We start from the raw sequence: 13,115 nt of genomic DNA, 5'->3' as shown, positions 1-13,115 counted from the left end.
CGAAAATTGTCCGTAGTGTTGAAAAAAAATCTATATTTTATTTTTTGGCAAAATCGCCCAGGCCTACTCCACAGCATCAGTATCTGTCAGCACAAGGGAGAAAAGATATTGAAGCTGTGCTGATACATGAGAGCTGCTGAAGGCAGCAGCATCCTGGATCCACAGAACTCGCATCAAGCATATATTGCAGGCAGGGACATGCCCACATGAGAAAAGTCTGAAACTAGAAGCAGGTTGCAAACTGAATATCGGGGGTCTGAAAATAAATCGAAGAATGATGATTGCAGACTGAAACTAATGCTATGTTTACATCGGTGTCGAAAACTCAGTTTGGAGGCTCTGTCGCTGATTATTTTAAATTTGATGGCAAAAATTGTACTGTTTTTACCGACCACACGAGGTACTCTTTAGGAGAGTCTGTTGTAAGATAAGGGTTCCATCAGGTGTCCGTCGTGTGATGGATCCGACACTGCGTTGTATGTTTATAGACGTTGGTGAGTATCACGCAATTGTTATGGTTAAAGCCCTTGCCCCTTAACCCTTTCACGACCAAGGACGAAAATAAACGTCCTGGTCGGCTGCTAGTTCCCGCACCAGGACGTTCATTTTCGTCAGCATTTCAAACTGTCACTCTGTGTAAACATAGAGTGACAGGCCCGCGCTGACAGCTGTCCTAGACAGCTGTCACATCAGTCTCGCCGGACATCGGACCATCGCCGCTGCTTTCGGCAATTAACCCCTTAAGTGCGGCGACGGATTGCCGTCGCCGCATTTAAGTGGTTTGAAGCACATCGGCAGCCCCCACGAAGTGATCGTGGGGGCTACCGATGCTTGTCACTGCAATCGGAGGTCAGATAATGACCTCCGGGTTGCCATGTACGGATGCCTCGGAGGAGCAGCCTCCGGCCGGTCCTCCGAGGCTTCCTGTCAGTGTGACAGTCACGTCACAATGACAGTTAGAGTACATTACACTACGTGTGTAGTGTAATGTACTCTAGCAGCGATCAAAGCTGCAAGTCTAAGTGTCCCCTAGTGGGACAAGTGAAAAAAGTAATAAAAATGTTTTAAAAAAAGTGTAAAAATAAAAGTTATAAGTTCTATAAACACCAAATGCTTTTTTTCCTATGATAAGTCTTTTATTATAGAAAAAAAATGAACACGTTAAAAAAGTACACATATTTGGTATCACCGCGTTCGTAACGACCCCAACTATAAAACTGTAATGTTATTTTTCCCGCACGATGAACACCCCAAAAAAAAATCAATAAAAAACGACGACAGAATCACAATTTTTTTGGTCACCACTGCTCCCTAAATAAAGAATAAAAAGTGATCAAAAAGTCGCATGTACCCGAAAATAGTACCAATAAAAACTTCTATCCGTCCCGCAAAAAACAAGCCCTTACACAGCTTTTTTGACTAAAAAATAAAAAAATTATGCCTCTCTGAATATGGTGACACAGAATTTTTTTTTTTTATAAATAAGTAATTTTATTGTGCAAACGCTAAAAAAAAGGACCAAACCTATATACATATGGTATCGCCGTAATCGTACCGACCCGCAGAATAAAGTAAAAATGTCATTTATAGCGTACGGTGAGCGCCGCAAAATGAAAACCTAAAAAACGGTGTCAGAATTCCTGTTTTTTGCTCAGGATTGCAAAAAAATTGAATAAAAAGTGATCCAAAAAAATCGCATGTACCCCAAAATGGTACCAATGAAAACTACAGATTGTCCTGCAACAAATAAGCCCTCACACGGCTCCGGTTCCAAAAGTGGATAGGATCGGGTGCCATTTATCAGTGCGACACTGACCACACATCTATGAATTATTATTTATTTACTCCATTATTATACCCTCTTATTATGCCCTGATGTTCTCCGCACAGATTACACATACCCCCAAATTATAAACTGAAATACCAGCAAAACCCAAAACAGAAAAACTACCACGCAAAATCTGCGCTCCAAAAGCAAAATGGCGTTCCCTCCCTTCTGAGCCCTGCAGCGTGCCCAAACAGCAGTTTGCGCCCACACATATGGCGTCGCCATACCCTAGAGAACCCGCTTAACGTTTTATGAGGTATTTGTCTTCTGTGGCACACACTGGGCACAACATATTATACACTAAAATGGCATATCAGTGGAAAATTGCAATTTTCACTTTGAACCATCCGCTGCGCATTAACCCCTTTGCGCACTATGACTTAATTGCCCGTCATGGTGCGGCGGTTGATGTATGGAGCTGGCTCACGTGCTGAGCCCGCTCCATACGCTGCGGGTGTCGGCTGTGTATTACAGCAGGCCCCCTCGGTACTAACGGACAGGAACAGCGATCGCTCTGTTACAGAAGCCTGTAAGAATAACAATATACTGCAATACATTAGTATTGCAGTATATTGTACCAGCGATCCTAAGGGGATTGATTAATAAAATGTGTAGAAGAATTATAGTTATTAGTAGTGAGAATTTTTTTTTTTTTTAAGTTAAAAAAACAAAACACCTTTTCGCATTTTTCTTCTAAAGTAATATAAAAAAAATGAACAAAATTGGTATCGCTACGTCCGTAAAAGTCCGAACTATTACACATACCATTATTTAATTTGCGCAGTGCACACCTTAAAACAATTTAATAATTGAAACCGCCAAAATCGCAGTTTTTTTTTATTTTGTCACCTTCGCTCTAAAAAAAAAAATGTAATACAACTTTTGAATCACTTTTTATGTACCAAAAAATGTTACCAATAAAAACTGCAGCTCCTCCCGCAAGAAATAAGCCCTCACACCACTCTATTGATGGAAAAATAAAAAAGTTATGGCTCTTGGAAGGCAGGTAGTGAAAATCTAAAATATGAAAGCAAAAAATGGATCAGTCCTGAAAGGGTTAATTCATTTCTAATGAAAAACCGTATGATCACATGTGGGGTATTTCCGTACTCGGGAGAAATTGCTTTATAAAAAAATGGTTGTTTTTTTCCTCCTTTATCCCTTGTGAAAATGAGAAAATGCAACATTTTAGTGGAAAAAATTTTGATATTAATTTTCGCGCCCTAATTCTAATAAACTCTGCAAAAGACCCGTGGGGTGTAAATGCTCACTATACCCCTAGAAAAATTCTTTGAAGGTTTTTCCAAAATGGGGTCACTTTTGGTGGGTTTCCACTGTTTTGGTCCCTCCAGTGCATTGCAAATGCGACATGGCACCGAAAACCATCATAAATCCAAATGGCGCTCCTTCCCTTCTGAGCCCTGCTGTGGGTCCAAACAGAAGTTTATTACCACATATGGGGTATTGTCGTAATTGGGAGACATTGCTTTACAAATTTTGGGGTGCATTTTCTTCGTTATTCCTTGTAAATAATAAAAATTTCTATGTTTCAGAAAAAAAGTACATTTTAATTTTTACAGACTAATTCCAATATATTTAGCGAAAAACCTGTGTGGTCAAAATGCTAACTATACCCCTAGATAAATACCTTAAGGGGTCTAGTTTTCGAAATGGGGTCGTTTATGGGGAGTTTCTATCGTTCTGGCAGCTCAAAGCCTCTCCAAATGTACAGTGGGGCCTAAAACATTTTCAAGCAAAATATGAGTCCTGAAAGCCTCCGGGTGCTCCCTTCATTTTGGGCCCTGCCGTGTGCCCAGGCAGCACATTAGGGCCACAATGTGGGTATTTTTGAAAACAGGAGAAACAGGGTGATAGATTTTGTGGTGTGTTTCTTCATTCTCCTGTTCGCTTTACAAAGAAATTGGTCTTCGAACTGATACTTTTATGAAAAAATTTATTTTTTTCACCGGTTATGCATTACATTTAGCAAAAAACTGTGGAGTCAAAATACTTACTATACCCCTAAATAAATACCTTATGGGGTCTAGTTTTCTAAATGGGGTCATTTGTGGGTGGTTTCCATCACTCTGAGACCTATGAGCCTCTGAAAACCTGGCTTGGTGCAGGAAAACAAAATGTACTTCAAAATTTTATAAAATTATTATTCAATTTGTAAGTCCTTTAAATTGCTGAAAATGTATTTTATTTTTTCAAAAGTGCTGCCAAAATAGAGTAAAGAGATCTAAATATATATTTAATTAAAAAAATTGTACAGTATGTGTGTACATATGTGACATATTGCAGTTAAAAATAGGGGAAAATGGTAATTTTTACAAAATTTCTTCAATTTTTCTATTTTTTTTTTATTAATTTCCGCAAATTGTATCAGTCTACTTTTACCACTAAAATAAAGTACAACATGTGACGAAAAAACAATGTCAGAATTACTTGGATATTCAAAACTTTCACAGAGTTATTCTCTGATAAAGTCAGACATACCAGATTTGAGAAATCTGGCTTGGTCATTAAGGTACAAACATGCCCGGTCATTAAGGGGTTAAACTCCCCGAGTGTTTTCTTGTGCCTATCAGGTTCAGAGAGGTAATTCTCTTACCTTGAGGATTCTGTGGCTGGAAGCAGGATCTCTGTATGTATCAGACAGGCGGCGTGGGATCAGGTAGGCGTGTAGTCCTCTTTCCCTACACTTGCCGTGCCAGGTCTCTGCGATGCAGAGTACTCTAGCCCTGGCAGTGGGGTATATGCAGGACTGCCCGGTTTTCACACACCACACCCTTGACCGGGTCCCCGCACGGCGGTTATCCCGGTCTATTGCAGGCTCTCCCTCCTGTGGCAGTCTTGTTGTTCCGGGGATGACGACGATGTTCCGTTCTGTCGCTCCGCTAGGCCACTTTGCCCTCTTTTTATATTTCTTGTATGCACCCATTTCCTTTTGGACGGTGCTCCTGGGATTGAATATTGGAGCCGGAGAAAGCGGTTGTCGAATGTGAGGTAATTTTGGTGGTAATTAAAGTGTTTTGATCTCTCTTTCACTTGATGTACAGGATGTCTTCTTTAGACAGCCAAGCTGTGCCTCCTTTGAATTTGTTTAGCGATACACGAATCCCAGCCCAGTAAGTTTGTCTTGTTACAGGTAACTTACTTTTTTCTGGGTCTATAGGCCTGTATTTTGTTTACATGTCCAGTAGGTTCTTCTTCAGAGCTTTGTTTTATTTCTAGGGAGATTACCCAGAAATCCAAAACCTGCAGAAAGAAAAGTGCTATGTGTGCAAGAAAATTACCAGGCGCATATGGGAAACCGCTATGCAAAGCCTGTACAACTAATGTGGTTCAGGAAGAATAGCCGACCATTTCTGGGGAGCTTAAAAGACGAATCAAGCAAGAGGTCCAGTCTTTCTTTGCAGCACTAAACACTCATCCTGGTCCTAGTTCTCTTCATCCATCGAAAAGAGCCAGAACCAAGTTCATTTAGACTCTGGTATTTACTACTAAATTTCATGAGGAAGGGGAAGAGTTGGCAGAAATCTCTGTTGAAGAGGAAAGTACTACTTCTCAGCAGAAGATAGACGTTCTCCTTTAAGCGGTGCAAAGCACAATAAATATTGAGAAATCCAGTGAGCCTAGATCCATACAGGATGAAATGTTTGGAGGGCTAAGGTCAAGGAAAAGAAGAGTTTTCACAATCCATAAGAATGTTAAAGGGAATGTGTTGCTAGCAAAAAATGTATTTTTTTTTTAGTTAAACAATTAGTGTGTAGGTGATTAAACATTGTTCTAATTTTTTTCACGAGTCAGGAAATATTATAAATTAGATTCTAATTTATAGTATTTCCCAGTGCTGGTCACTAGATGGAGCAATTCCCAAAATTGCAGCATTGCATGTGGTAAAGCAACCACATTGCTTTATGCTGCAAAATTGGAAAAAAATCCCTCGCTCTAGTGAGCTCTCAGAACCCCCCTCCTTTATCCTGGCTAGTGCCGGGAGAAACGAGGGGATTGAACGGTCAAACCTCCTACACTGTGTGTCGCCATTTTTTGAGCTAACACACAGTGTAGTAGGTTTACATACAGTAGTAAACACACACTGAAACACGAACATACACAGAAATAACTTACCTGCTCCTGCTGCCGCCGCTCCCTCTGGTCCGTCCGCTCCGTCTGCTGCGCTGCTCCAAGTGCACAAGTCCGGAAGCCGCGACCGGAAGTAGTAATCTTACTGTCCGGCCGCGACTTCCGGTCCACAGAAAAATGGCGCCGGACGGCGCACAGTTCAACTTGGACTGTGTGGGAGCGACGCATGCGCTGTTCCCACACAGACGGCGTACACCATAGTGGATGCAACGGGCCCCGTTCGCATTCACTATGGGACTGTAGCTGCCGTATTCCATGTCTGTATGTGTCGTTAATCGACACATACAGAAATGGAAAAAAAAATAGCTGCCCCCATAGGGAAGAAAAAGTAAAAAAATAAAAAAAAGCAACACAAATAAATATAAACGTTTTTAATAAAACACTAACATCAAACTGATATAAAAAAAATTTTTTTGGTGACACTGTTCCTTTAAGGAACTTTATATTTGATGTGCGGCAGAATCCAGAGAAAAAGCTGGTGTTTCCAAGAAAGATAAAAGATAGATTTCCCTTTAATGAAGAGGAGACAGACATCTGGTATAAAGTCCCAAAAATAGATGTAGAAGTTGCAAAAATAGTGAAGAAGATGTCTCTCCCCAATGAGGTTTCAACCCAGCTTTGTAATCCCATTGGCAAGAAAACTGATGGGTTACTCGGTAAAACCTGGGAGGCCAAAACTGCCCTCTTGAAACCTAACCACTGCTTTCAAAGTGGTCACATCACTCCATATTTGGCTGAACCAACTTGAAGGCCATCTGGAAAGGGAAGACCTTTAAGGAGAAAATACTTTCCAGCATTCCTATGCTGAAAATGGCAACAGGGTTTCTTGCAGACGCCTCTGCTTAGTCAGTCAGTGCGCATGAAAGCCAGGTCGGCAGATCTATCCGATTCAGCAAGAAGGGCCTTATGGCTACAACGCTGGCTATGTGACGCAATATCAAAAACCAGGCTGTGTTCTATCCTCCTTGAAGAGAAGCTGACATTTGTTTTAGTAGATGACAACATCTTGGAAAAGGCAGCGGACAAGAAAAAAGGGTTCCCTGAGAAAAAAATGGTTAAGCCAAAAAAGAGTTTTTGCCCCAAGATATAGAATGAGGAATATAAAGGGAAGGGTAAATCCGGACACTGGAGTTACCCTAAAAGCGGCAGAGATTTCCTCCTTTACTCTAACCCATCATCTAAAAGTTAATGATGCCAGGAGGAAGACTCTCTCAGTTTGTTCACAAGTGGGAAGAATTGACCCAGAACACTTGGATCATCGGAAAACTAAAAGAATACAGGATAACATTTTCCTCTTGTCCCCCTTACTCATCAACAATCATCTCACTTGCAAAAAAGGGTAGGTGTCTTAAATTTTCTACATCTAGAAGTTCCAGTTCCCATCATCGAACAAGGTCAAGGCCACTATTCTCTGTTTTTGGTAAAAAACAAACAACAAACTGATTTCTCCTGTCTATCATAAATCTCGAGTCTAAACTTCTTTATTGTTTACAAAAGAATCAAAATGGGGACCATAAAGACCACCATTCTGTTGATACAAAAAGGGGCAACTGTGGCTACTATCAATCTAAAGAATACCTATTTCATCTTCCATTCCATGCAACTCAATAACTTCTGCAGTATTTATCAAGCTAGATTTATTTGCTGGTCAGAGATCATAATCTCCCTCTCAGCTATGCACCGGAAGGGTAAAGAAAAATTGGTTGCAGACATTCTAAGTCTCAAACATTTGGACCCAGGAGGGTAGGCATTGAACCAGGAGATATTCTCCTCATAAGTCAGCAGATCAGGCCAAACGGAGATTGATCTATTTTCTACCAAAAAGAACAGACATACGGGCTGTTTCTACTCTTTTTATCCGAGACAACCCCAGAGCAGTAGATCCTCTTGCCCAGCAGTGGGCTTTTCGGTTAGCTTACGCTTTTCCACCCGATCTCTTATCCCAAGGGCTTTACTAAAGATCAAAAGGGAGAACATTCAGGTAGTCTTTATCGCCCAGTCCTGGCCACAGAGGAGCTGGTTAAGCCTTTAAATTTTTTTTTTTTAAAAATGGCTTTAGAGGTCCTCTGTTTCTCCCTCAGAGGGAATACCTTTTCTCCAGGACCCAGCTGTCTAGCTGGGTCTGGACGATCTACATTTAGCTGCTGGGATACTGAGAAGTTAGTCCTAACCAGAACAGGATGGTCTCCTAAAGTTATCTCTACCTCACAATCGGGCAGAAGAAAAACACTTAATTCATTTACTCAGAAATCTGGAAGAAGTTTGCAGAATGGTGTGGTCAGTCTCCGTATCTTCCAAATATTTTGCAAATCTTGGACTTTCTTCAGTCTGGCTTTGGTAAGGGACTGTCCCCAGTACTCTAAAGGTACAGGTGGTAGATTTTGGTTGATAGCCAGCTTGCCGAGCATCATTGAATCAGTAGGTGCTTTTAGGCTAAAACCGAAAAATTTGAAATTGAGCACCTCGTTGGTACCTTAATTGAGTTCTCTATGGGTTAACCCAAAAACCCTTTGAACCAATTGAAGATACATCCACAAAATTTTAACTTGGAAGGCTGTTTTCCTTGTGGCCATTACCTCAGCAAGGAGAGCAATTTAAATACAGGCATATCCATCCAGGAACCTTACTTTACGGTGACAGAAGGCAGGATTACTAAAAAAATTAAAAAATTCATAGTTTATGCTGACGGTTGTGATGGAATTTCACAGATAACCGTACATTATACTTCCATCCTTCTGTAATTATCATAAATCAAGTTGGGTCAAGATGTGAAACCACTAATTCTGCTTAGCTACCTTGCAATAACTGAACCTTGGAGAAAAATCTTTAACATTATTTCCCAGTTTCCATGAGGGGGAAAAAAACATCCAAAGCTCTATCGCCAGGTCGTTTAGGAGTGCTACCTGCGAAGCACACCCCTGGTGGGAGAACCTTCCCAAGAAGAACTTCAAGCTCACTCAACTCGGGCAATAGCATTTTCCTAAGCTGAAAGGTCATCCGCATCCGGAGCAGATTTGTTGGGCTGTGACGTGGTCCAATCCTCCTACTTTCCTTAAACATTATAAGTTCGATTTTTTTTATTTTTTTTTCCAAGACTTACGGTAGCCTTTGGAAGAAAAGTCTTACATGCTGTTGTCCTGCCCTGGCCTTATTTGGCATTTCTCTCGTGGTGCTCTCATGGTGGCAATATGTAACGGTAGAATTCTACCTTTTTCCAATGATTTGTATATTGCTAGAATAAAGGGTTGTGGCTATTTTCAGAGTACAGTGCTGTGTCCGTTTCCTTTGGCCAGTATTGGCTTTACTCAAGTGAAATGCTGTCCAGCTATTGACTGTTTGACCCAACAAAATTTTTTTGGGGTGATGCTGATGGAAGCTGAAGGTGTGATGGCCTCTGAACAGTGCCACCGTTCAATTCACTCTGCAATTGGTGGGGGTCTTGGAACTCAGACCCAACCCACATGCCATCTTCTGACTTCTATGACATGTCAGAGATAGGGATCTGTACATTTACATTAAAATGAGCACTGACCGAGAATGATCTTTATTACATCTGTTGCGGCCTGCCCATACTATGCAGCCATAGCAAACAATCACAGGTAAAACACATCCTGTTGTCTATTAATCTAGTCATTTTGCTTTCTGTTATGTTTAGTTTCCCATTCTTTGTTTTCTTTGCAAGCAAATTGCCATTTCTAATAACAAACGGAAAGGGAGCACATTCAGTAAGGATCTGGTAGCAAATACTGACAAGTTGGAACTATCGATCAAGAGTAACATTGATATTTGTTTGTTTTTGCAGGTAAAGCAAAAACATTCTGGCAGGATCGGCGCAAAGAAGGAAACATAGATGTTATATTTAAAAAAGTCCAGAGCAAGTTGCAACTTTTATGGCAGAAAATCATAGATGGGTCGGCAACAAACCAAGGTAGGTTGTTATATAGTGTGCTGCTATACTGTTACGTGTCTTATCCAGCATTAACCAGAAGTGTTCTCTCTACATCTGTAATGATTTGCAGGTCTCTCTGTGATAATACACGATTGGAGACTTACAAGACAGAGGAATTTCTTTATTAGAATAGTATTCTGATTCGTATCAGATTTCGCTATAGGCACCATAGGCCTGTGCCAATAGTCTTCACTGGGGGAAGGGTGTCTGCTGAAAGAAACCGTTACACATGAATACACTAAACAGTGTGTATTCATCAATAAGGCTCTGTTTACATCTGCGTTGTGCCGGATCCATCCTATAACGAATGCCACTGACGGACCCCGTTGACTTATAATGGGGTGCGTCGGGTTCCATTATGGTGTCTAATGGTTTTGATGGGAAGACTAGCACTGCACCATTCTTCCCGTCAAAACGATGGACACCGTGAGAGAAGCCGACGGACCCCATTATAAGTCAATGGGGTCCGTTAGTGGCATTCGTTATAGGATGGATCCGCAGTTCTTGTTTACATTATAAAAGCATGCAGGGCTATTCTTTCCATCAAATCCGATGAAGCTCTGAATGGCGCCTCTGACGCACATGAGAACAGGGCCGAAATCTTGTGTATGTTTATTAGGTTATAAGATAGTTGTGTGAATGAGCAGAGGACATCCAAATTTCATGCGACTGTCCCATTCATCTGAACGGAGAAATCCATACACCTGCTGCAGTAACGACACCATTCAGATGAATGGAACCGATTTCTGCAACTAATTTGTAGAGTGTGTATAGAAACTGATACAGGTTTGGTCAGTACTTTGCTTCAGTATTTTTAAAGCCAAAACCAGGACTGGATTTTAAACACAGGGGAAATATAATGGAAAGATTTATACTTCTCTTCAGCTTTACTTCCATTTCTGATTGTGACTTGCTACAAAATGCTGACCAAATCTGCAATGTGTGAATTAGGCCTTAGAATGCAGAGGGTGCTCGAGATTTTTCTGTATTTTTTAAGTGCAGAAAAACATTTTAAGACCATACTTGGCTTAAAGGGAGCCTGTCACCAGAATGTCCATATTAAACTAGTAATAGGGTAATGTAGTGGAGACTAACCTGTTTCTAGCGTATATCTTCAATTTCTGCTTACTGCCTCCTTTGTAGAGAAATCAGTTTTATTAAAGTGTAGCTCAACGTGTAACTTCTGACATGTCACTACGACATGTCAGAAGTTTGTTAAACGTTTTAGCTACACTTTAACTTTATGCTAATGAGCATTTAGGTGCAACGAGGGCGTCACTGTTGCTCCTAAATGCTCCTACATCGCTACCCAGTTCAACCCCCCCCCCTCCCTTCTTACATTGATTGACAGGGGCCAGGCAGCGTATTCAGCGCGTTCGTGCCTGGCCCCGTACTGTCTGTAACGCGTGCTCGTCCCTGCTTTTTACTGGGCACATACGCAGTACGATGTTTCTGTGCCGATTAAAAAGGAGAGCAGAAACATCTTACTGTGCATGCGCCGTGTAAAAAGCAGGGACGCGCACGTATTACAGACAGTACGGGGCCAGGCATGAACGGGCTGATTAGGCTACCTGGCCCCTGTCAATCAATGTAGGGAGGTTGAACTGGGTAGCGACATAGGAGCATTTAGGGGCAATGGTGATGCCCTCGTTGCACCTAAATGCTCATTAGCATAAAGTTAATAAAACGTATTTCTCTACAAAGGAGGCAGTAAGCGGAAATGGAAAATAAACGCTAGAAACAGGTTAGTCTCCTCTACAATACCGTTACTAGTTTAATATGAACATTCTGGTGACAGACTCCCTTTAAGGTGTGTCCTACCTGATGGGCAGATTATAAAGATGTAAATCCAATATTGATTCTGATAGGTGTAAGAAATATTCTAAAAATATTTCCTTAGACCTTCTTCTTTTTTTTTTTTTTACTATCTTTATCATCTTACTGCGAATGTGAATTCATATGTTTTTCATTTTGCTTTTTTGAGATTACGTGAGAGCTCTGTTGTTGGTGGATGAGGCAGATTTGGAAGACTATGAAACCTACCAATGTGGTAAGTGTTGTATTAGGATGGCCATATAAAGGAATGTGTCTCCGAGACTAACGAGTTAAGTGTACGTTCAGACATGGCAGATTTATTGTTAAAATTTCACAGACTGTCCCATACATCATGTTTGTCACTAGTCGACTGCGCTATTGATTCCGTTGAAAAAACAGAAACCTGCCGGATTGGTGACAAACGGAAACCATAAGGCCTCATGCACACTTCCATCACCGTTTTATCGGCCGTTTTTGACGGATCAGTGTGTCCGTTTTTGTTTCCGTGTGCACTCCGTTTCCGTTTTGTTTCCGTTTTACACGGACGTTGTGCTTCCGTTTGGCTTACGTTTTTCCGTTTAAAAAACAGAAGGCAAACTTCATTTGAACTTGTCACATGTCCCAGGAAACACCCATAAAAAGGTTACAGGAAGTTTTTGGTGGTGTTTTCTGCAGCTTTCAGACCATAGAGAACAGTTTGAGATGACTCTGCTTGGCTTGCTTTGTTTTTTTTGTTTTTTTTGGAGTGAAATGTGTGCATTTACTTACTAATTTTGTGACGCTGGGCACTAGTTCCCTGCTGCCATCTGTGCGTCAAAAGCTCCTTGGCAATCCCTCCCACGCGGCGTCCTTTTTATAGCGGTCGTTGTAGCATTCTGCCCGCGTATCCCACAGTTCTGTGTGATCATGCACCAATGCTATGAGTCTCTCCACATCCATCTTGATGAATGAATGTGTATTGTAGTCTGAGTCTGTGAACTTTGGCTCACCCAGCCGTTGCTATGGCAACGGATCCGTCAAAAACGGATGGCACACGGAAGCCTTCCGTGTGCCATCCGTTTTTTTTGACTGACCCATTGACTTCTATGGGCCACACGGTCACTGAATCACTGACCAAAGTAAGACATGCTCTACTTTTGACGGAACGGAACAACGGATCCGTTTAAATAACAGAAGTGTGCATGAGCCCATTGAAATGAATGGGTTCAGGGTGCTATCAGTGACAAAAACGGATAGCACCCTGAAGGAAAAGACTGAAGTTGGCATGAAGCCTAAGGCCTCATTCCCACTTCCGTGATTCCCACGGCCGTGATTTTCGGGTCGGCCGGCAGCGGAGTGTCAGCCGCGAGCCGCCCGCAAATTGCGGGCCGTGCA

At 41.5% G+C, this 13,115-nt stretch overlaps 1 protein-coding gene across 1 annotated transcript in view; it reads left to right on the top strand.

The window, feature by feature from the left end:
• The window catches only part of SETDB2 (SET domain bifurcated histone lysine methyltransferase 2), a 64,336-nt gene that overhangs the window by 7,465 nt on the left and 43,756 nt on the right, over positions 1–13,115 (top strand). Inside the window, exons 3-4 of the mRNA XM_075851786.1 lie at positions 9,780–9,905; positions 11,911–11,976. Of these exons, the coding sequence (XP_075707901.1) occupies positions 9,780–9,905; positions 11,911–11,976 (192 nt within the window). The remainder of the gene's footprint in view (positions 1–9,779; positions 9,906–11,910; positions 11,977–13,115) is intronic.

Source organism: Rhinoderma darwinii, chromosome 2 (assembly GCF_050947455.1).
Source record: "Rhinoderma darwinii isolate aRhiDar2 chromosome 2, aRhiDar2.hap1, whole genome shotgun sequence".
NCBI lineage: Eukaryota > Metazoa > Chordata > Amphibia > Anura > Rhinodermatidae > Rhinoderma > Rhinoderma darwinii.
Note: the sequence above shows the minus strand (reverse complement) of the source record. Positions and strands in the feature narration are given on the sequence as shown.